Source organism: Tursiops truncatus, chromosome 14 (assembly GCF_011762595.2).
Source record: "Tursiops truncatus isolate mTurTru1 chromosome 14, mTurTru1.mat.Y, whole genome shotgun sequence".
Classification (NCBI taxonomy): Eukaryota; Metazoa; Chordata; class Mammalia; order Artiodactyla; family Delphinidae; genus Tursiops; species Tursiops truncatus.
The window spans coordinates 53,584,809-53,609,884 of NC_047047.1; the positions used below are offsets into that span (position 1 = coordinate 53,584,809).

The 25,076-nt window shown below is 37.0% G+C and overlaps 1 protein-coding gene across 8 annotated transcripts in view; it reads right to left on the reverse strand.

Moving 5' to 3' along the window:
- The window catches only part of PLEKHH2 (pleckstrin homology, MyTH4 and FERM domain containing H2), a 127,397-nt gene that overhangs the window by 21,957 nt on the left and 80,364 nt on the right, over nucleotides 1-25,076 (reverse strand). For all 8 annotated transcript variants that reach the window (XR_004521822.2, XR_004521821.2, XR_012325716.1 and 5 more), the window contains 7 exons: nucleotides 19,749-19,829; nucleotides 15,608-15,787; nucleotides 11,428-11,536; nucleotides 10,366-10,478; nucleotides 4,046-4,225; nucleotides 2,051-2,148; nucleotides 254-431 (listed from right to left, as the gene is read on the reverse strand). Coding sequence is in view for 4 of the 8 variants with exons in the window: in XM_073791397.1 (XP_073647498.1) it covers nucleotides 254-431; nucleotides 2,051-2,148; nucleotides 4,046-4,225; nucleotides 10,366-10,478; nucleotides 11,428-11,536; nucleotides 15,608-15,787; nucleotides 19,749-19,829 (939 nt within the window). In the remaining 4 variants the exon portion in view is untranslated. The remainder of the gene's footprint in view (nucleotides 1-253; nucleotides 432-2,050; nucleotides 2,149-4,045; nucleotides 4,226-10,365; nucleotides 10,479-11,427; nucleotides 11,537-15,607; nucleotides 15,788-19,748; nucleotides 19,830-25,076) is intronic.

Below are 25,076 nucleotides of genomic sequence, written 5' to 3' on the forward strand. Positions count from 1 at the left end.
TTCTCCATCAGAATTATAATGGTAGTGAAACTCCTCCCTTATTTGGTTCAATTATGGATTTTTTTAGTGTGAATCCTTTTTAGCAAAACTATTTCACAACTCAGCTGTCCTGACAGAAGGTCTAATACATTTGCATATTTATCACTGCCAGGAGCTGACAGAAATAGGGAAACAGTCTCACTTCCCAGTTCCACAGAGTGCACTTAGAATTCTAGACTAAGCATGTTTTCACTGGGTAGAAAGTCTAATCTACCTGATATATCCCATTCATGAAGTGTACGGGGATACTGAAGGGCAAAGAATGATGATATGGGTTTCGAAGAAGGGTGGAAAGAATTTCCATTCTTGAGGGTCTTGCTTCTCGATCTCCATTCTGTTGCGTTCTTTCTACACATCGTTGGCAGTAAATGGCATATTTTCCAAATTCTGTCCTATAATACAAAACTTAAGATAAAGCCTAAGAACAAATTTAATTAAGACAACCTTTTACATATATGAAACCATTAAGAAAGCTTTCCTTGGTATACAAATATTACAATGTATTATGCTAATGTTGACAGTAATTTTTCTTTTCTTTTTTTTTTTTTTTTTTTTTTGCTGTACGCGGGCCTCTCACTGTTGTGGCCTCTCCCGCTGTGGAGCACAGGCTCCGGACGCACAGGCTCAGCGGCCATGGCTCATGGGCCCAGCCGCTCCGCGGCATGTGGGATCTTCCCCGACCGGGGCACGAACCCATGTCCCCTGCATCGGCAGGCGGACTCTCAACCACTGCACCACCAGGGAAGCCCAATTTTTCTTTTTGAGTGATATTAACTGCTGTTACTTTTCTCAAATTCTAGTGTCTTTACTTTTGCTACTGACTAAACCAGACTTCCCCACAAAACAATCTTTATTGTTATTGTATTATTACAGTCACAAAATATATTTAAAATTACCAGACATTTTATGGTCAATATATAATGATTATATTAACAAATATAAAGAAAATAACTGTATAAAGACTAGTACAGGATAACTTAAGAAGTGCATGATGAGGAGAGTTCTCTTTTGAAGAACATAGAAGTTAATGCCATTCCTGCTAAGCAAGGTAAGAAAATATCTTCAAACAAAAATAAAAATATATTTTCCTTTTTTGCAAAACATGCACTTCTTTAAAAATGTTAAATGTTAAACAAAACCAGTGGAGTAAATAAATCCAGTAAAAGCTGGATAGAGATCTTATTTGCCCTCATTTGTTATATATAATTTTTATTCTGTTTATAAAAGCAGGTTGATAATATCTCTAAATATATTTTTATTCCAGTGCCTTCTAGGTAGACTTTAAAATGTCACCTTTGTCTGGAGGGGTAGGGGGTCCTCAGTGACTGCTATTGGAATCACATGACCTTGATGACAGAGTCTCCAAAATATATTATGAGCTGGAGTATATTTTCCTACTGCTTTCAAGTTGTTTTTTGATTCATCATTTGTTTGTTTGTTTGAATCCCAGAGTCTGTTTAAACAACCTAATATGAACCTCTTGGACAAAATGATCCTGATAACCCTTGGCTGGGTGCCCTGGGTCTCACTGTAAGAAAGCCCCTCTGACAGCTGAATTTTATGAGTCTTTTTCAAAGGAGTAAAAATTCTGAAGTAATTCAAATACATACAATTATAAAAGGTGGGAAGACCATCAGAGAAGTCTTCTACATAAAAGAATTCAATGTGAAGAAAATAGTAATAGGAAAAATAAGGAAACAAAATAGTTGCTTTTATTGAATGAACACCCACTAATGATAACACATTCATACTTGAAATGTACATAGACTTTTCACTTAAAATATTCTTTGTCAGTTTTTCAAGCTTTTACTGTAATCTTCCATAAGAGATTTAACATAACAAAGGAAATATTTTCCCAGCTCCGCATAAATGATAACCAAAGGCTTCCTGTACCAACATTTGTTTCACACATTCTTCCACAAATGTACCTGGCAGGTTACTGAATACCTTTGACTTATTGTAGACACTCAGAGGCCACATAAATGGTTTAGCTGGCTAGAATTCTGCGTACCTGGAATCTGCATTCCTCTTTAGGTGGAGTCTGAGGAGCCACAGGAAAGGATGATGGGGAAGGAAGAGCCCAACACAGAGCGCTAAGAGCTGCCAGCCCTGGGCAAAGAGAAGCATCACAGGTCAGACACCATGTGGTCGTCAGAGATCCAAGTCAGGGCAAGTATGACTGACAGAGGCTGTGAGAGCAAGGGGATGATGACAGTCTTACTTGACCCCACATGTTTTTGCTTTTTCCATATATGCATTATCTGCTTAGAGCGTTTATAATACATAAAAACATAAAAGCTTCCTATTGGGTCAGAACCATAATCCATCTAGTTGTATATATTGTTGTCTACAACTGAGGTACCAGAAGACATGATATGGTAGTCCTTTCTGATATCACACCCAAAGATCAGGGAAATTGTTGCTTTTTGTTCATTTATGTATTAACTCATTCATTGAAATATAAGTAATGGCACTGAGAAAGGGCAGATTGAAAAATAGTAAAAAAAATTATTTATACAAAAAGCAAAACCTATCTACCCATATATAGATACATACCTAAATAAGGGGCAAGTACAAAAATATTAACAGAGGTATGTCTAGGTAATAGAATTGTATGTGATTTTTATTCTTCTCTTGCTCTGGACTATATTCTATTTTCTATCTTAATTTTTTTAATTAAGCAAGTATAACTTCAATAATTTTTTAAATGTCATATAAAAAAGGAGAAGGGGGAAAGGCCCTGCCCTTGAAGAACCTACAGTCCAGGAGAAGACATTATATATTGAAACAGTAATTTATAATATAATATCGCTAATACATTGTAATAATATTTTTTAAGTATAACCAATGGAGGGAATGACTTACTGTTGTGGAAGTCAGGAAGGAATATATGGGAGAGATGTTGCTTGGGCTGGACGGTGAAGTCACAGGTAGGAAGAAAGCAGAGGGATCCAGGTAACAGGAATAATGCCAGGTGCAAGGTGAAGGATAATGCAAAGGCAGGGTATGTTTGAAGAATGGGGAGAGTTTATTCATTCACTGTACACTGGAGGCAGGAAGTATAAAATGAAGTGGAGAAAGAGGAGGCCACTGGAGCCAGACTATGAAGGGCCCTTGATTCACATAAAGATTAAGCTTCAGAACCCCTCTATGCACAGGTCCCCTCCAAGTCCCTGGGACAGGCCCGACGAGCTGTCCTAGTCATATGACATGGTCATACGTTCTTTTAAAATGTGTAAAAGTAATGTATTTTGTACTCTTTTTCTTGGAGAGTATTCGCTGCATGAGCTTCAAGTCCCACAAAACCTGGATCCACCCCTGAGAGTCTTACAGGCTAGGGTAAGAAATTTCTATTTTATCCTGTAGTTGACAGGGAGTCAGTAAGCAAAGATTAAAAGAGGTATTCACTGAAGAGTAAACACAAGTGACCAAAAACCCCCTGAAAATAAATTCAACTGCACTAATAATTAAGGAAATGCATCTAAAATCAATAGTGAAATACTACTTTTTACCTGGAAAGGAATTAAAAGAAGAATTACACTGAACATTGTTGAAGATATAGGAAAATTCTAGAAGTGGACTCAATAAAATTCACTGGACTTGCACACAAAATTTAGGTTCAAAGATGTCTAATGTAGTGGTATTTATTATAGGAAAAATAACTGGAAAAACCTAAATGTATAGTAATTGATATTAATGCAACTAGTATTAATGTTTTGTAGACTATTGAAGGCTATAGGGGAAATGATTATGTTCTATAGTTTTTAAAAAGTAGTATGTACACTGTAGCTCTAGTAATGTGAAAAACTGTGAGTGCATAAAGATATACACATATACATTTATATATAAATATAGAAACTGAAAAGATATACATAAAAATATTAATAGCTGTTTTTCCATTTCATACTTTTTGTAATTTTCCAAATGTCTGTATTGAATATGTATTTTTCTTACAATCAGGAACACAACATCATTTAAAATTGCATGTATATGTATCAACAGATACCTGCAGTGGTCCTGGTTGATTCTGTGGCTGTCTCCGTCTTGTCTGTTTAATGAGCTGACAGCAAATTTCATTCTGTAGCTCAGGATGTGTCAAACAGATTTGCAAAGCACTCTGGGCTAGAGATATGTGGTAATCAATTGCAGGAGAGTCAACTGCTGCATTTATAAAAAGTTGGCAGGTCTGAATTAAATGAAAAAAATAGATATACTCAGGGTGAGAAATGATCAGATTTATTCTGCATGAAATATTGAGCCTCTTCTTAGCAATAGCTTTTGTTTAAAAGGATGGAAAAGGATATATTGTGATAACACTAATCAAAAGAAATCCAGAGTGGCTGCATTAATATCAGACAGAGTAGATTTCAGGGCAAGGAATTCTGCCAGAGATAAAGAGGGTCATTTTATAATGATAAAGGGGTCAGTTCATCTAGAGGACATAACAATCCTAAATGTTTTAATAACATAGCTTCAAAATACATGGTGCAACAACCTATAGGACTATAAGGAGAAACAGACAAAGTTCACAATTAAAGTTAGAGATTTCAATATCCCCTGTCAATATTTGAGAGAACAAGTAGGCAGAAAAATCAGTATGGATTTAGAAAATCTGAATAACACTATCAACCAACTTGAACTCATTTGTAGAATACTCCACCTCAGAGCAGAATATGCATTCATTTTAAGGGCATATGGAACAGTAATAGTCCCTGGTCTACCAGACTATAAACTTCATAAAGACAAGGACTCTTTCTTATTTATCTTTGTATTCTCTACACAGCACAGAATTTCTAAACTTATTTGACTACAATCCCTTCCCATCTTTATTTTTTTCTAGTAATACCAATTGGCATCTTTAAAAACTAGTTTACTGAGGAAAATATTTTGGGAAATAGTAGAATAAATAACTTAAAATGAATGCAAATAAATACTTTTTTCCCCCAAAGAGATTAAATTTTGGAGTAGGTTACTAGTAAAAGGTTATAGCATAATCTTTCCTAGACATTTTCTAAAGTAGGATATTAATACTTATCATTCTTCATTTTAACAGTTCATTGTAATAAAACTGTGAAAGTTTGTTTTGTTCCTGACTAGAGGAGTAGGTACACTTGCCTGAGAAAGTTTAGGATGGATTGCCTAAAGGCAGGGGAAGCAACTTCAATACTCATAAAGTGTTCTATCTATGAATTCTTAAAAATACTTGCATGCTAATTGAACCCCAAATTATTGTAATAATGTATTAAATAAATTTGTAGTTATAGTGTAATATATATTTGTTTCAATGAATTAAATATATTGGGCTTATTAATGACATTGATATTTGGGAGTAAAATGAAGTTCTGAGAGTGAAATCAGTTTCTTTTGAGCAGGCTATTTTAAAATGTCAGTCTTTTTTTCTTACAACAAATGTCAGAAAACAAAAGAAGTACTGCTTGTGACAGCATATAGTTGGATCGTGTTTTTTTATACAATCTGACAATCTCAACCTTGTAATTGGAGTGTTTAGACCATTTAAATTTAATGTAATTATTAGTATGATCAGGAATAAATCTTCTATCTTGCTATTTGTTTTATATTTGTCTCATATGTTCTTTTTGGTTTTCCTCTTTTTCGGCCTTTTAAAAAATTACTAGAGTATATTTTATGATTCTGTTTTATGTCCTTTATTGGCTTATCAGCTAAACCTCTTTGACTTTTGTTAAGTGGTTGCTTTAGGGTTTTAGCATATATTTTAATCTTATCACAGTCTACCTTTAAGGAATATTATACCACTTCTTGTAGTATAGGAACCTTACAACAGTATACTTACATTTCCCCTCTCTCAGTCTTTGTGCTATTATTGTCATATATTTTATTTCTACATATAATTTTAAACCCCACAATACAATGTTATTATCTTTCCTTTAAACAGTCAATTATCTTTTAGAGAGATTGAAATAATAAGGAAAAATTCTTATATATTTACCCACATATTTGCCATTTCTAGTGCTCTTCATTCCTCTGCATAAATCCAGATTTCCATCTGGCATCATTTTCTGACTGCCTAAAGGACATCACTAAACATTTCTTGTAGTATTGGTCTTCTGGGGAGTAATTCTTTCAGGTTTTATATATCTGAAAAAGCCTTTATGTCACCTTTGTTTTTGAAAAATATTTTCACTGGATATTGAATTCTAGGTTGATAGATTTTTTTTCCTTGCAGTACTTTAAAGATGTTACTCTACTATCTTATGACTTGTATAGTTTTCAATAAGAAGTCTGCTGTCATTCTTATCTATGTTCTCTATGTGTTAGGTTATTCCTCCCAAACCACCACCCTCTTTATAACTTGTCTAAAGCAACTGATTATGATGTATATTAGAGTAGTTTTTGTCACATTTCTTCTGTTTGAGATTCACTGAGCTTCTTAAATTTGAGAGTTTTATAGTTTTCATTAAATTTGGGAAAAGAAAATTTAAGCCATTATTTCCTTGAATATTTTTCTGTTGCCTTTCTTCCTTTTGTGGAACTCCAATTCCATATATATTAGGCTGATTGAAAATATACCATTGCTCACTGTACTGTATTCAATTTTTTTCAGTTTTTTTTAAACTCTGTGTTTCATTTTGGATAATTTTTCTTGCTATGTCTTTAAGTTCACTAGTCTTGCCTACTGCATTACCTTACCTGTTGTTAATCTCATCCAGGGTATTTTTTTCATTTTAGCCACTACATTTTTCATCTCTGAAAGTTCAATTTGGATCTTTTAAATATCTTCCATTACTCTTCTTAAAATGCTTATGCTGTCCTCTACTTTCTTGAATATATGAAGTATGGCTGCTAGTCTCCAAGATGGCCCCCAATGATCTCCATCTCTTGATATTCAGACAATATCTGAGGCAATCCCCTTCCATATTGTACTAGAGTTAGTCTGTGTGACCAGTAGAATATGGCAGAAATGATGATATGCCATTTCTGAGGTTAGGTTATTAAAAATCAATGTGACTTCTATCTTGAGTACTCTACTTGATGCTTAGTGCATTAGGAGGTCTTTCCATTCTGGATGATAGGAATACAAACTATTTTCAGCTATGTGTAAGCTCCAGGAATTTTTTTTTTTTTTGTCTATTCTTTTCTGGTAATTCTTTCCCTAGCCTCAGGTAGTTTCCTCACACACATATGATTATCAGTTCTCAGCTAAAAACTCAAAAGGAACCCTCTATGAATCTGTGGAGCACTTTCCCACTCTCTTTTGCTCACTCCTCTCAGTTTTGTGAATTCTAACCATCTTGGCCTCCTCAAATTCTAAACTCTGTCTTGGTAACTCAGGAAGACTGCCAAGCACCATCTGGGTGTCCCTCCATGCACTGTGGTCATGAAACTCTCTCCAAGATATTAAGCTGCAACGCTTGTAAAGCTTACTTCATTTGTTTTCCTGAGGATCACTGTCCTGCACAGCCTGTTATTCAAGTCTGAAAACCATTGGTAGGGTAAATCCAGTTCCTGTTGCTCCATCACAGCCAAAAAGCAGAAGTTCTTCCTTTTATCTTCTAACTGGTTGTTGTTTGTACGTGTAAAAAGTTTTGATTTCTGCTTATTAATTTTGTACCTCACTATCTGATTGAATTATCTTTTTTTTTTTTGAATTATCTTTTTTGTTTGTAGTAGTTTTTTAAGTTTTTTTCCCCAGGTATACAATTACATAATCTGTAAATATTTGCATTTCCAATTTGTTCCCTTCTAATTTGTTTTCACTGCCTAATTGCAACTGGTTAGTACCACTAATAGAATGCTAAATAATAATAATATTAATAATAATGGGGATACACTCTATACAGATTATGCTTTAATAAGAAGTTTTTAAAATATTAATGGGAGTGAGTATGATTGTCTTGTTCTTCACTTTAATGAAAATGTTTAAAGCATTTCCCCATAAAGCATGACATTTGTTTTTACTAAGCAGGAATATTTTATCATGTTAAGGAAATATCTATCAGTATTTTATGAATGCCTTTTCACCATCTATAGAGATGACTGTCAACTTAATAATAAATAATATTAATAGACATCCTAATATTTAGCCATCCTTGATTTCCTGGAACAAATCCCTCTTAGTCATGATTAGTATTCTTTTAGTATGATGTTGGATTCTGTTTACTAATACTTTATTAGTTTTTGTATGAAATGCTCTGTTTTCTACAATATTTTCTGGGGTTTGGTAACAAAGGAATACTCACTTCACAAAAAGAATCTGGTGACATGATGACTGAGAATTGCTTCAAAATAATCCAATCTTGGGGAGCAGTGGGGTTGGGGAGAATAAAACAAAATTGGTCATATGTTGACAACTGTGGAGCTGGATGATGAGTATCTTATACTTCATAATATTCTCTCTACTCTTATATATGTTTGAGATTTACCCCCAAAAAAGTAAAAGAAAAAAATTTTGCAAAATTTCCTTCTTTCCTATGCTTTGGGACAGTTTAAACAGCATTGAAATTAACCACACTTACAAAGTTTAGTAAATTTCCCTGTTTAAATTTTCATTCACCTGTGTAACTGGTTTTCACCATTTATATTTTGTTATAAAGTTGATCACTTCATCCAGATATTCAAATATATTTGTATAAAGTCTTTCTTGCTTTGGATATTTGTGTATTCTACAGGTGGATTTTTAAAAACGTTAAAATTATGGTAATTTTAAAACATGAACAAAAGTAGAGAGAACAGTATAATGTACCCATCATCCGGTGTCAACAATTGTCAACAAGCATTTTGCCACACTTGTTTCATTCAACCCCTGCATCCACTTTTTTTCTGTAGTATTCTAATGTATATCATGTTATTTTACCAATACTTCAGTAGGGCTCTCCAACTGATAAAGATTTTTTTCCCATAACCATCATGTCATCATTATCCCCTTCCCAAATTAACAACAATTCCTTAGTATTATCTAGTAAATATATAATTTTTTGAGATGGGTGAAATGTAGGCAAGAAAAAGCCAAAAGAGAGACAAAAATTGAGACTTTAAGAGACTATGGGAAAATGAAGTACCAAGGTCCCAGTGCAGAGTCAAGACATGAATCCATAGAAGGTACATTATATTCTGAGACTGGAGTAATGGAGGAAAAAATAGATGAAAGAATGTCTGTTGAGAAGGGAGATTCGAGGTGATCAATTCTGATGCCCTCTAATTTTCCCAATGAACTAGAAGGTAACTTTGTTGTGAGGAGCATTACTAAGTAGGGAATTTGAGGGGATGTGACCAAAGACAAGCAAAAGGAGAGACAGTTGGCCCTAAGGAATGAAGACCACAGATTTACATTGGCTCCAGTCCATACGGCTGTTTGATGCTCTCTAGCAGTATGTATGCGATTAATAGGGAAGCAGGCAAGACAGCAGCATTGATCTCGGTTGGGGTTCAGCTGAAGATTGCATGGAACTACAGGTCCCAAGGAACTATGAGTATTAATGAAAGTCATCCAGACTAGATAAAGAAGGAAGAAAAGCCAAGAGGCAGTTATTGTGCTCTCTCTTGATCTCAAAGAAAATAAATGGCCCAAAAAAATGTCTTAGTGAGGATGAGAAATGGAAGAAAGAAAATTAGAGAGCTCATGGGCTAAGAGATTATGGTTAATGAAAGACCCATTAGAATTTAAGCTTTTAGAAGTGGTGTACTTATGAGGAATGTTGAGGTCAGGGTGTGGACATGGAGAATTGGAAGGTGAAGCAGGGTAGAGAGGAAGCTTACTGACATTGAGAAGGTCAGGAATCTTAAGGCCGTGGCATTGGTGAGTGAAGTGATAGCAAAGTAATTCAGGTAATGGCAAGATTTGAGGCAGAGAGAAAGATGTGAGTTGGGAGCCAAAATCCTTAATGAAATTTGAGGAGTTACCAGAAGGTGACTGATGACAGAGATGATGGGGGTGGAGGATTAAGAGTGATATAGTTGAATGGTAAGCTTCAAGTCACCACGGATTTCTAATAGAGGTTGAGTAATAAGAATGTGAGAGTAGCACTGGAGAAGAAGAAGGGTATTGATCCCTCTCCCAACACTGAGGTACAAGTGATGTCAGGAGTCTCTCCATTTGAGAGGTTGAAGAGGAAATGATTCTTCTGATATTAAGTGTTTCACATGGCCCAAACCATAGATAGTTTACTGCAGTAAATCTCAAATCCTCACTCAGAAAGCATATTAAATTCACCTAATTTTATTTCAGTAGATTTTCTTAATCATCATCACATTTTGAATTTTCTTGAAAAGAGTGAAACTTTATAATCTGAAGTTTTATTTTTTCCTATTAAATTTTTTAACAATATATAACTCCATATAAAATCTTACCTTAAATAATTTAATTGCTTCTGTCTGTAGAGCTTCCGAAGGTAGTGTTGTCAAAGGAGAAATGAGTCCTTCTTTGCTGTGACACAAAGTAGGGTGTCTCCATATCTGAGAGGCTAAACACAGAATGAAATATGAACAGGAAATAGAAAGAATCACTTATTTTGGCCTCACATTAAATCAGTCCTTTAGAAATTACCTCATTCTGGCTTGGCTCACAATTTAAGTCATAAAAGTCATGAAAAACCTCTGATAACATTATTTTATTTCAGTTTCCAGGCCATTGGGATTCTCCTATTTCTGTTTTGGATAAATTAAAGCTAGAAGAGTTTGGTAGAAATATTCTAGGCCAAAACAAGTCTACCAGGGCGTTGTCATGTTGCTTAAATGTGCTAAAGATTGGTGACCTAGGTGGGGAGATGACTGTACATGAGAGGGAGCTGGGGGAAGATACAGAGAGGAGAAGCCAGAGCAGCAGGAGACAGAAAGATAAAGAGGAACTTGAAGTCATTCCTAAAATCAACATTTATTAAATTCCTATGCTAGACACTGCAAATAAAATGTGATCTCTATTATTAAGTAAAGCAGAGCTTAGAATCTAGGCTCTCAATGGGGAAACCTTAGCCATAAAAAAAACTTCAGTGCAAAGCAACAAATGCTATAAAAGTTTTAAATGGTAAAGTGCATTGGGATATAATTTTAATATTTATTAGGCACCTTTTATGACCCAGATGCTGAGTTGGGATGGGTTGGCTGGGGGAGCTCCTAAGGTAGGTAGGATTTCATCAAGTTGGTGGGGAATGTGAAGGAAGAAGGGTGTTCCAGGCAGAGGGAGTAATGTGAGCAAAGGCAGAGAGGTGTGACAGGATATGGACATGTCAAGGAATGACTGTGTCCTTAGAGCCAAAGAACCACAATGAGAATCCTGGCCCATGACAAGCAAAGCCTGTGAGAAGATGGGTACATCTCAGGGAAACAGGAACCCGCAAAGTGAAAACTCTATTAGGCTAAGGGAGTTAGGGGCCCATTTCATAAACCATAAAGCCTTGTACGTTATAAACTTACAAGGTTCCCCTTCTATATTTAGCAATTTGCAAACGAGTTGTTCAAATTCAGATCCAACATTTACATTGTTACTTCCAGCTGCAACAGTCAGGTGATAAAGCCAAGTGTCCTTAAAAATCAAAACATATTAATAGAAATGTTAACCAAGAGACAGTTTTTGATGACTTAAGGAAAAACACAACTTGCATAAACAGTAGAAAACTTTGACAATGGAAAAAAAACACTCTTAATTTTTAAATAATAACTAAAAGCCACTTAAAGAGTTCTGAAGCCAGCTTATTTGAATTGTGCTTATAGTACCTTTTCCCCATTGTTCACATTTAGAAAAGCATAAGAAAATTAAGAAAGTAACGTGACATTAAGAGACTAGAATAAATACAACCAATTAATATTCTTTTATGAAATACAACAAATTCTATCAAATTTAAAATCTGACTCCTAGTACATACAAATAGAACATATAAAATACCTAGGAAATCCAGAAAATTTAAAGAAGGAAATAATACCCAGAAGGAACATACCTCAACACAATAAAGGCCTTATAAGAAAAGCCCACAGCTAATATCATACTCAATGGTGAAAAAGTGAAAGCTTGTCCTGTAAGATCTGGAACAAGGCAAGGATGCCCACTCTTGCCACTTCTATTCACCATACCACTGGAAGTCCTAGCCAGAGCAACAGAGTAAGAAAAAGAAATAAAAGGCATCCAAATCGGAAAGGTAGAAGTAAAATTATCTCTGTTTGCAGATGACATTATCTTATTTGTTGAAAACCCTAAAGGTTCCATAAAAACACTGTTAGAACTAATACATTTAATAAAGTTGCAGGATACAAAATCAACATACAAAAATCAGTTGTGGGGACTTCCCTGGTGGTGCAGTGGTTAAGAATCTGCCTGCCAATGCAGGGGACATGGGTTCGAGCCCTGGTCCAGGAAGATCCCATATGCCACGGAGCAACTAAGCCTGTGCGCCACAACTACTGAGCCTGTGCTCGAAAGTCTGTGAGCCACAACTACTGAGCCCACATGCCACAACTACTAAAGCCCATGCACCTAGAGCCTGTGCTCCGCAACAACAGAAGCCACCGCAAGGAGAAGCCTGCATACTGCAAGGAAGAGTAGCCTCCACTCACCACAACTAGAGAAAGCCCACGCACAGCAATGAAGACCCAACACAGCCAAAAAATAAGTAAAATAAATGAACTAATTAATTTTAAAAAATCGGTTGTGTTTGTACACACTAACAATGAATTATCCGAAAAGGAAATTAAGAAAACAATCCCAAAACAATAGCAAAAAAAAAAAAAAAAGAATAAAGTACTTAGGAATAAACTTAACCAAGGAGGTGAAAGATTTGTACACCAAAAAAATAAAGCACTAATGAAAGAAACTAAAGCAGACACAAATAAGTGGAAAGACATCCAGTCATAGATTGGAAGAATTAATATTATTAAAATGTCCATACTACCCAAAGCAACCCATAGAGATTCAAAGTAATCCCTATCAAAATCCCAATTTTTTTTTTTAACAGGAATAGAAAAAACAATCCTAAAATTCACATGGAACAACAACAGACCCCAAATAACCAAAGTAATTTTGAGCTAGAAGAACAAAGCTGGAGGGATCATACTTCCTAATTCAAAATATATTACAAAGCTACAGTAATCAAAATAGTATGGTACTGGCATAAAAACAGACATTAGGTCCATCAATGGGCCTAATGATTGCTTCATTAGGCCAATGGGACAGAATAGAGAGTCCAGAAATAAAACCATGCATATATGGTCAACTGATTTTTGACAAGGTTGCTAAGAATACAGTGGGCAAAGGATTGTCTCTTCAATTAATGGTGTTGAGAGAACTGGATATCCATAGGCAAAACAATGAAGTTGGAGGGCTTCTCTGGTGGTGCAGTGGTTTAGAATCCGCCTGCCAATGCAGGGAACACAGGTTTGAGTCCTGGTCCCGGAAGATCCCACATGTTGCAGAGCAACTAAGCTTGCATGCCACAACTACTGAGCCTGCACTCTAGAGTCTGTGAGCCACAACTACTGAGCCCGCGTGCTGCAATTACTGAAGCCCATGCACCCTAGAGCCTGTGCTCCGCAACAAGAGAAGCCACCGCAATGAGAAGGCCATGCACTGCAACAAAGAGTAGCCCCTGCTTGCCACAACTAGAGAAAGCCCATGCACAGCAACGAAGACCCAACACAGCCAAAAATAAGTAAATAAAATATATATTAAAAAAAATGAAATTGGACCCTGATATCACACAGTACACAAAGTCAGTTCAAAATGGAATAAAGACTTAAACATCAGACCTGAAACCATAAAACTCCTAGAAGAAAACATTGAGAAAAAGCTTCTGGACACTGGCCTTGGCAATGATTTCTTGGGTATGACACCAAAAGCACAGGCAACAGAAGCAAAAATAGACATGTGGAATTACATCAAACTAAAAAGCTTCTGCACAGCAAAGGAAACCATCAACAAAATGAAAAGATAACCTACTGAGTGGGAGAAAATATTTCAAATCATATTTCTGATAAGGGGTTAATATTTAAAATACATATAAAACTCATACAACTCAATAGCAAAAAGACAAACAATCCAATTAAAAAATGGGCAAAGGATCTGAAAAACATTTTTCCCAAGAAGACATACAGATGGCTAACAGGTACACAAAAAGGAGCTCACATCACTAATCGTCAGGGAAATGCAACTGAAAACCACAATGAGTTATCACCTTACACCTTTTAGAATGGCAACTATCAAAAACAGAACAAAACCCCAATAAGACAAGAAATAACAAGGTGAGGATGTAGAGAAAAGGGAGCCCTGTACACTGTTGGTGGGAATGTAAATTGGTGCAGCACTATGGAAAACAGTATGGAGTTTCCTCAAAAAATTAAAAATAGAACTACTATATGATCCAGCAATTCTACTTCTGGGTATTTATCTGAAGGAAGTTTTATAATATAAATTTATATAAAATAGTAACTCAAAAAGATATATGCACCCCCATGTTCATCACACCACTATTTACAATAGCAAAGACATGGAAGCAACCTAAATGTCCATCGATGGACGAATGGGTAAAGAAAATATGGTATATACATACAATATTATTCAGCCTTAAAAAGGAGGAAATCCTGCCATTTGTGACAACATAGATGAATCTGGAGGACATTTCTGTGTCTGGTTTCTTAGCAATCAGGTTTGTTGCCTGCTAACAAACCAGACACAGAAAGACAAATACCTTATAATACCACTTATATGATGGATCTAAAATAGTCAAACTCATAGAAGCAGAGAGGGAATGGTGGTTGCCAGAGGCTAGGGGGAAAGGGAAACAGGGTGGTATTAGTCAAAGGGTACAAAGTTTTGGTTATACAAGATGAATAAGTCCTGGGAAAAAAAAAAGATGAATAAGTCCTAGAGATCTATCATACAGCATGGTGCCTATAGTTAACAATGTTGTATTACATACTTTAAAATTTACTAAGAGGGAAGATCTTATGTTATTGTAGTTCTTATCACACACACACAAAAATAATAATTAAAAAAGAGGTTGAGAGGAAACTTTTGGATGTGATGGATAGGTTTATGCCATAGACTGCAGTGATGTTTTCATGCGCACATAATTATTTCCAAAGCATCAAGTTGTATACATTGATTATGTATATAAGGAAGAAAGAAAGAAAAGAATCCATTTTTCTGCTCCCCAAATATACTGGACTTTTTTCTTTCTATTAAAATATATATGTACATCATATTTTCACATAGTTGAGATTATATTAAGGACGTGCTTATACTATGTTAGTAAAATTCAGAAATTATAATTATCTATTTTTAATATAAAAAAGATATAAGGCTGCAGGATATTTTATCATATGGACATTATTTAATCAATTTCCTATTGTTGAACACTTAGATGGTTATTAATTTCATGCCGATAAAAAAATACCATGAAATCTAACATCTGTTAAGTAAAAAAGGGTGTCTGTTATATTTTTTGTGTTTGAAATATATCAGAAATAAAATTATTTTAAAAATACTATGTCCAACAAATCTATACGTAAATCTTTGATTGTACTTAACGGTCATTTGAAAATTATTACCAATACTTAATCATATTAGTCTAAATCATTCTAAATCAACCAATTAGACCTTACATACCTTTTCATGCTTGGATCCAATCAGGAGGTAAGTCGGACCTTGGTCTTTGGGGTGGATCACAATAGTGTAATGTGTGGATAAAAGACTTCGCCCACTGGCTTCATAATCTTCATCTGAATCACAGGATCTGTCAACCTCTTCAACTTTAGCCTCCCAGAGTCTGATCTGACCTAAAGGAAACTAAAGTAAATATTAGTAATTGTAAGGAAGGAACTTTCTAAATATTTTCCTGCTAAAATTTATCATAGTGTTTTTCATTCTTACCTTTATAAAGCATACCTTTTTTTAAATGAATGCCTAAAGCTAATTGGATTATCCACATTGTTACAAAAGTAGTAGCCACAACCAACATGCCAACTGTGATACTGAAGAACAATTTGAATACTAGACATTTAACTTTTGTGGAAAAAGCAAGAAGCCACTTCCATACAGTGGTTTGGATTATTCATTTGGACCAAAATGACACATTACCAAGTCAAGCAATTCAGTCAAAATATTCATTTGACTTTTTTCCCCACAGAATTAATTTAAGTTATTGGATCAAAAGGACAAGGGTAGACATAGTCTCAATACTATTCATAGAAAAAGTAACAAAGTGAAACAGCTGGTGTGAAGAAGTGTGATTAACTATCACTCTAAACCCCAATAAATGAGGAGTGTTTTGAGGCTATATACACATATATGATTTATTACACATGTAATATATCACAAAAAATGCCATGATTTCTTTCATCTTAATTTAAGTGTAAGAAAAACATCCTAAAAATGATTTATATTAAATTTTACCTACTCTTTTACTGATGAAAACCATTATTTGCTGTGTAGAATATTTAGCATATTTGTTTTAAAACTTTTCTTTAATTAAGTCCATTTATTCCAGCAACACACACAGTCTGCTTCAGATGTACAACTTCTAAAATATTCGGTCAGGTTTGGAATTGCAGCCTGAGAAAGTTCCTTGTAACTCCAAGGACATCTACCATCTTACATTTCCATGCTCGGGCTCAGTGCTTGGACTCTCTTTTCCCATCTACACTCACTCCCCTGGGTGATGTCATCCAAGCTCATAGCTTTTGCATCAGCATGTATTAGCTACTTCCAAATTTATAACTCCTGACTCACACTAGCTCTACTTAGATGTCTAATAGCATTTCAACGTCACTTGGTAAGTCCTCCCCCACCACCTGCTCTCCTGAGTCTCTCCCATCCCAGTTGTTCGCAACTTGATCCTTCCAGCTGTTCAGGCCAAAAAGATTGGCATTGTCACTGCCCCTTTTCTTGCTCTCCTATTCCATACCCTTTTAGTCAACAAATCCTATCAGCAAATCTTTCAAAATATACCCAGAATCTGGTCTCTTCTCACACCTCCACACTAAACCACAATCAGCTCTCACCTGAATTACTGTAAGAGTCTCCTAACCAGTCTCCTCCTAATTCCCTTCAGACAGTAGCTGGAGTGTTCCTGTTAGACACAGGTCAGATCATGTCACTGCTCGGCTCAAAATCCTCAAATGGCTTCTCATCTTACTTGGAGCAAAAGCTAAAGTCCTTACTATGATAAGGCCCCCTGCGATTTGGTCCCCATTACTTCCCTGAACTCATCTCCTATTATCCTCTCCCTAACGGAGTCCAGTCCAGTCACACTGACCTTCTCACTATTCCTCAAACACACCTGGCATGCTCCTGCCAAGGCCTCTGCACTTGCTGTTCCTTTGGCTTGGAATACTCTTGCCTCTTTTACTTCCTTCAAAACCTAATTAAAATGTTGGCTTCTCAGTGAGGTCTTACCTAGATATCTTATCTGCCTAATAGCTGATTAATAGTAAAAAATTAATTCATTTGATTAAATGTGTTGCCTTTTACGAGAAACACTGCTTTTTCCCATTAAATTAATTACAGTTATTTTCTGAGTAGTTACTATGTGCAAAGCACCATTCTGGAGACTGAGTGAATAAAATTTACTTCTGAAGGAAAAATGTGAAATTAACTTATCTATACTTTCAGAAAAAGGCAGTAAAACAAAAGCAAAATAATAGGGCAGAAAATTCACATTAATAAATAAAAAGCAAGCTTTAAAAAATAGGATAAAGAAAACTAATTCTACTATGATAATACATGACAATACTATCCTAATTGTGTGCTTTAGGCATACCTAATCATATGACAATCAAGGTTCCATCCACCCCAATATTTAAAGATGATTATTCCTTTTACCAGAGGATTTACCATGGTTCTATAAACAGTGAATAGACCGGGTGCTTTTAAATATTTTCACTGAATTTTTTAAAAGACACTGATTGAGATAAAGACAAATGGTTTCTGAAACATCTATAGCACAAAATGAAGTAAGCCTAATACCGATTCACAAGCATTCTCAACACTTCTCCAGTAATTATAATGGATTTCTGTTCAGCTATCTACATTCCTCTGACTTGTTCCTTCTGTGATCAATGTTATCCATTTTTAATAAAAAACAAAATTATTATTAGTAGTAATAGTAGGAACATTTAAATTCTACTCTCAGCAAATTTTAAATTATTTTTCTATTTATAAAACACGAATATAGAAACTTGGTAAAAACAGAAAGTTATTAAAAAAAAAGGAAGAAAAAAATCATCCATAATTCTACTCCCACTCAACATTTTGGCATAGTTCTTTCTGACTTTTCTGCTATGTGTATCTTTACATAGATGTGCTGGACTGAGAATTATAAACTCAGAATCCCAAACTTGCTGTGGAAGGTAAGCGTGAAAGAAGAGTCATGATTCTCCTGAGACAGCTGCAGTCAGATGCCTGGGCTGATGTATCACAGAGGCTTCTCAGTAAACTGCTGAGTACCAGCTGCCTCTGTGCTTTGTGTTCAGACCATTGGTGCTGGCTTCTCAGATCTTCAGTGGCAGCTGCTTCCCCGACCTCTACTCCCCCGACTTCTCTAAAGTTATGTATGTCCCTAATTCTGCATTAAAATTGTTAAAAACTGGAATACACAGAGTGGCTTCTGTTTTCCTGACTGATAATTGAGTTAGGGTTATACTGAATATGCAGTTTTGTACTGTGCTTATTCTTGTATTATTTTTATGAGCATATTCCCACATTACTTCAGAGATATCACTCTCAATGGCTGCACTGTGTTAAGTACCAACCCGTGAGCGATACTGACGATAATGGCATGCATTTTAAATATGGCTAGTCAGAACTGAGAGTGCAGACTATGAAAATAGAGCAGAGAAATACTAACTGACCTACATGGTCAGTGGACCAAGAAGTTTAGTCTCATTAACACAGTAATCAGTCACAGGCTGCTGTTCTGTGGAGCTGGCATCATTGTTTTATGCAAATACTCTTGGTCCATGTTAGTTCAATTTTTATAGTTTCAGTAATCCAAAGATGACATGGGGTATGCACAATGATAATTAGGTATACATTTCATGTTTGGAAGATACCCATCTTTTTACTTTGAAAATGCAATAACTCAGGTTTTGGCGGGGAGGAGATTAGTTAAAAATGAACGAATGGGATATAGATATGCAGATGGATGGATAGATAAGTGGTATCTAGGGATTCGAGGGCCTGGGACAGGACTGGATTCTTTTCCCTTCCCAGCTCTTTTTTCCTAGCTTGCTGTTCCCTTCAATCAACCTTATCTAGTCTGTCAGACCTGAAAAATATGAGAAATTGATGGTTGAAAGTGGGATAGAGGAAGACTTTTCTAGGTCTTAGAAGAAGAATTAATTAAAAGTTACTAAGGCTTATAATTAAGAATGAAAACCCCTGTAGGGGGCTTCCCTGGTGGCGCAGTGGTTGAGAGTCCGCCTGCCGATGCAGGGGACACGGGTTCGTGTCCCGGTCCGGGAAGATCCCACATGCCGCGGAGCGGCTGGGCCCGTGAGCCATGGCCACTGAGCTGGTGCTCCGCAACGGGAGAGGCCACAACAGTGAGAGGCCCGTGTACCGCAAAAAAAAAAAAAAAAAAAAAAGACCCTGTAGGTCTATGATTACCTTAGTAATAAATTTTATGCAAAATTTCAACCTTATCAAAAATTCTGAAGTTTGAGCTAGCAACAGAACAGTGAAAGGGAAAACTTGAAGCCATAACAAACAAAAAATTCCTCTAATTAGCATATTAAAAATACATACATACCTTATCTTCTTGACTACGAAAATAATATAATGTTTTTCCTATAAGTGTACACCAGACTCTCTTGGAGTAGCCATGTTTTACCTGAAATCATATTTCAAAGAATTACAAATGTAGCTCAGAACTCTGACACCTTAAAGTATAGTTTATACACTTTATTTGAAGTTGTTCGGCTGTCCAGTTTGCTTGAGATATAAGTGATATTCCAACTAGACTATCCAAATGCTATTTAAAACTTACCCATTATAGTAATAGCATGGTATGTTTTGCTTTGGTGTTCACCATTCAACATTTAACGAATGTTTACTATATGTCAAGTACTATGCCTAGGACTAAGGATTCAAAGATGCAGTTTCACAAGTAAGTATATTTCATAGTTTTTATATTACATAGATTTCCAATAACTCTGTGGGGCTCTCTGGGTTAACACTCTAATGTTAGAAACAAGATTGAAACCTAAGAATTCTAGTGATTTCCAAAATGTAAGAGATTCAATCATTCAAAACATTTGATGCCTCTTCCAGAGTAATAATACACTGAACACATTTGATACCTTCTCCAGAAGGATACACACAAAATTGTAAAATAATAATACTAAAAGCTATTATTACATATTGAGTACTTCCTACATGTCAGGAACTATGTCAAGTGATTGGGATGGAACCTGAATCTGATTCCTGACTCTGAATAGTCAGAGGCTAGTCTAGATACTGGGGGGACGGATATGAATGAGACACAGTCTCCTTCCTCAAGGAGCTCACTGCCTCGTGAGGAAGACAGACAACTAACCCAGCAGCGTGCTACATATCTTCATCAAGAACACAAGGAGTTTAAAAGCCTAGTTTTTGGGGGGGGTTTTTTTGGAGGAAGACATTCTACCAAAATTTGTACTGAATGCCACAGGTTTTTCATCGTTTGGTAGCTTTATGAAGATCCTCACTGTGAGTTCCTCTCTGCCCCAGTTCTGCCCAGGTACAGGCATTGAAGATCTTTGCCAGACAGTCCCAGCTACACCCTCAAGCCTAGAAAAACACCAAGAACCCCATTCCCATCAGTGGGTAAGATTGATAATAGGCTCTGTTGCCCCAGACCTAGAATGTGGTGAGCCTGGTTGAGTTTGCCCTATAATCCCACTACCCTGGCAGCCCTGCCAACTTGTGCCTTGAGGCTTGACCCTCTCCTGCAATAGTTAGAGTGGGCTTCAATTTGGAGTGGCCCACCACCTGGAAACCAAGACACTGGCCGGTAAAACGAAAGCCCAACATTCCATTGTCATGCTTGCCCATGGTGATAAATACGAAGGAGAAAACTACAGCAGGAAAGGAGAAGGAAGTGCCTGGAGAAGGAGGGACGTGTTTTACAATTTAAAATAAGGTGGTCAGGAAGGCATCACCAACACTGATTCAAGCCTTGGAGGAGGCAGATGAGCTATGCAGTCACCTGAGAAAAGAACACTCCGGGCAAGGAAGCAGCAAGCTTCCTTGGTCCTGAGACGGTGTGTGCCCATGTGTCTGAGACTAAGCGAGGAAGGGGAGAGGTCACTGGGGAAGGGGCAGCATATAGGGGTGGAGAGCACACATATTTTGCAGGGCCCTTGTAATGACATAACATTTAAACGGACTGCTCTGACAGTTGTACAATGAGAAGAATATAAATTATTGCCACAACGGATTTTACAGTCAGCAAGTCACGACAGTAGAAAAGGCCTGGATTCTGAGGTCACATGGACCAAGGCTTAAATTCCAGTTCTACCACATACTGGATGGATGATGTCCTCAGGCAACTGACTTGACCTCCCAAGTTCTGTCGTTAACATGGGATTACTGTACACCTCATTCATTGGGCTGTTGTGATGACCAAAGGAGAAAATGTAAATAAAGGATACTAGTAGTTACTCAATAAATGCTTCCTTCCTCACTATGCATAAGGAGAAGTAAAACACATGTTTCGTTTAAACCCACAAATGCAGCCAGCCTTTGGGCTTTCAAAACCATGGTTTAAGCAAACAAATAACTCCACCATCTAACAGTTTGATGGATTTAAATGTTGCTTGAGGAAAAACAAAACAAAATGTCGCATTTGGCAAGACATGTTTCGGTTTAATTAAATTTAGAAACATATATTTACAGATGAATATCCTGGAAGTTTTAAATAGCTTGTGTTATGCAGCTTTTTTTTTCTCCTTTTAAACAAACTCCAGAAAGGAGTCTTAGCAAAACTGAAGAATAATGCATCTGGCTATAGAGAGTATACTTTTGAAATGATTTATCTTTAAAGAGAACAATGTGTGCCTTTGAGGAACTACAAATTAATGAAGACTTCTGCCAACTTACAGTAAAAGCTGTGTTTTAAAACATAGTCTATCTTTTTATGTACATCTGATTATGTTAAGATTTCTTCCAATTCTGACTTATTCTGAAAAAATCATAATGAAACAAATTACACTAGAAGAATCCTCACAAAGATTTAAAGACAATCTCAAACCTCAAGGCTTTGGTGAACTAAGTAGTTGAAAGAATAAATTTTTTTACCTTGCATCCATGACAAAGTTACTTATATCAGTTCTCTCTGAAACTTTGATGACAAATAGTATATCATATTCTGATTGGCCTTTGTCATCACACAAAACATAAGCTCCCATGGTCTTCTCCCCTCTCCTATATTTTCACGCCTGTAGCCTTCTCCACCACAAATCCTGCCACCTGTCTTGCTGACTTCAGCATCTAGGTAAAACTCTTGTGATAATAATAGCTAGCACTTTTGGCATGTTTATGATGTGCCGGGCACTGTTCTAAAGCACTTGACATGCTTAAATAATTTATTTAATCTTCCCAGCACCTGTGAGGTTGGCACTATTATTATTCCCACTTTACAGAAAAGGACACTAAGGCACAGAGCCTCTAAGTAATCTATTCAAGGTCACACAAGTGGCAACTGTCAGAGGCAGGACATGCACCCATGCAGTCTGGCCCCTGAACTCTTGCCCTAGCCTCTTTGCTGTACTGCCTCCCTACAATCTTAACTCACAGTTCCTTGCTCTCTTCATTTCTAAAAACCTTTGCTATCCTTCCATTTTTGCCATTCATCCGCTTGGCCACACCCTGGTCCTTTTTCCTTCATTGGGAACTGCTCCACTTCTGAAATTTACATTCTACTCTCTGATCCCAACCTCCCCCCAGCTCCCACCCTCCTACTCACACCACTCCTATTCTTTGACCTCATTCAAAACTTTTAAGTCCTCCAACCCTTCCATTTTATTCCAGTTTATCAGTTCCCTCCTGGCTTCTCTTCCTTCTCCACCAACCTTGAATTTGATATTTGATCACAAAACAACTCTTGCTCTAAAACCTGTGATTATGTTGCATTCCCATGCTTCTAACAAATCCACACAATAAAATTTTACCTCCATTTGTTTTTAAGTAATCCAGTGGAGCGTGTAGGAAGAGAAAGAAGGTTACGGGAGGTTTTAAGAAATGACATTAGCCATAGTTAATAATTGTTGAAACTCGGTAATGAATATATGAAGGTCCTTTCTATTATTCCTTCTACTTTCACATGTGTTTGAAAGTGCCCATAATAAAAGAATGATTTAAAAATCATCATCTTGATATGCATAAAGCAAGTAAAATGTTCATTGTGGAATTTAGGTGGTGGGAATATGAGTGTTCACTGTAAAATACTCTTCCAACTTTTCTGCGTATTTGAAAATTCACATAATAAAATGTTAGAAAAAAATGACTATCCTCACATCACTACAATGTAAAGTCTCTGCTCTTATTTCTGAGCATCTTAGAGAAGAATAACCAATATGAACTCAAATCACTGAAGTCAGGTGGGCCCTCGGTAAATCAATCCTTCTATCTGTCCTTGGGTATATCTCACTTCCCTTATTCTCAATCCTTTCCTTCACTCTCATGGAACTGTCCACTGGAGTAATCTTCATCAAAGAAAACCGAGGACATCAGACATGATTTCACTCACTGCCCCACAAACTTGTATTTTCATCCTTCCTCACCTTTCTGCAAGTCCAGCCCCTCCACAGTGCCCTCCCGCCATGCCCGATCACCCATTTCTTCTGGACTTTGTTCTTAACCTCCCACTTCTCTCTCCCAGCTTCCTCCCTTCAATTTGGAAACTCAAGGTATGCCTTTCCCATCTGAAAAAGTGCCTCTCCTGACACCATGTTCCCTCCCAGCTTGATTCTTTCTCATGTGCCGGAAAGTATGGACAGTCCTCCACACTCAATACTGCACTTACCCATCACCCGGTTACTGTTCAACATACCACAAGGCACTTTCTGCCCTAGCACTTGACCGCATCTGACACTACAGATAACTCCCTCCCTGTCAACCACTCCACCCCTGGCCTCCAGGACGTACTCTCCAGGGTCTCTTCATACATCACCTTTATGTGCCCTCAAATTTTGGGAACCCGAGTGTCCCATCAACAGTCCCCTGCTCTTCCCACCCTACACAGTTTCCTGGGTGATTTCTCTCACTGTCGTGGATTCAACTATCATATCCATGATGATAATTCCCCATATCGTTCTCTCCAACCCAGCCCTCTCCTCTTTTTTTTTTTTTTTTTTGCTGTACACGGGCCTCTCACCGCTGTGGCCTCTCCCGCTGCGGAGCAACAGGCTCCGGACGCGCAGGCTCAGTGGCCATGGCTCACGGGCACAGCTGCTCCGTGGCACGTGGGATCCTCCTAGACCGGGGCACGAACCCGCATCCCCTGCATCGGCAGGCGGACTCTCAACCACTGCGCCACCAGGGAAGCCCTAGCCCTCTCCTCTGATGGAGACTGGTGTTGCCACTGCCTGCTGGACTTCTTAACTCAGGTGTCTTCACAAGCTCTAAACGTTGACAGTTCCCCAAATAACCTTTTAGTCATCCTAAACTGCTCCTGTTTTCTGAGCTCTGTATTATCTGGCATGGTCTTTCACCCAGCCATCCTTAACTCTCCCACTTCCTAGTCGCTGAATTCAGTCTAACGGAAGATTTTACCTCCTAGCATTATTCAGATTCACCCTCTGGTCTCTTTCCCCATGACCAGTTCAGAGTCCCATCCTCTTGAGGAAAACCACTTCCACTTACTGTTCTTAGAACCTCCAGTTTGCTTCCCACAAATTCATCTTCCTCTCAGCAGAGTAATCTGTTAACAGCATGAATATAGCCATGTTCCTGTTACAAACCCTGAAGGGTTCCACAACACCTTCAGGATGAAGAACAAAGTCCTTAACAAGACAAAAAAGCCCTCCATGATCAGGACCCTCCAACTTTTTCTCCAAAGGACTTGCTCTTCACATAGGTGGCACTGCTTTGAGATACT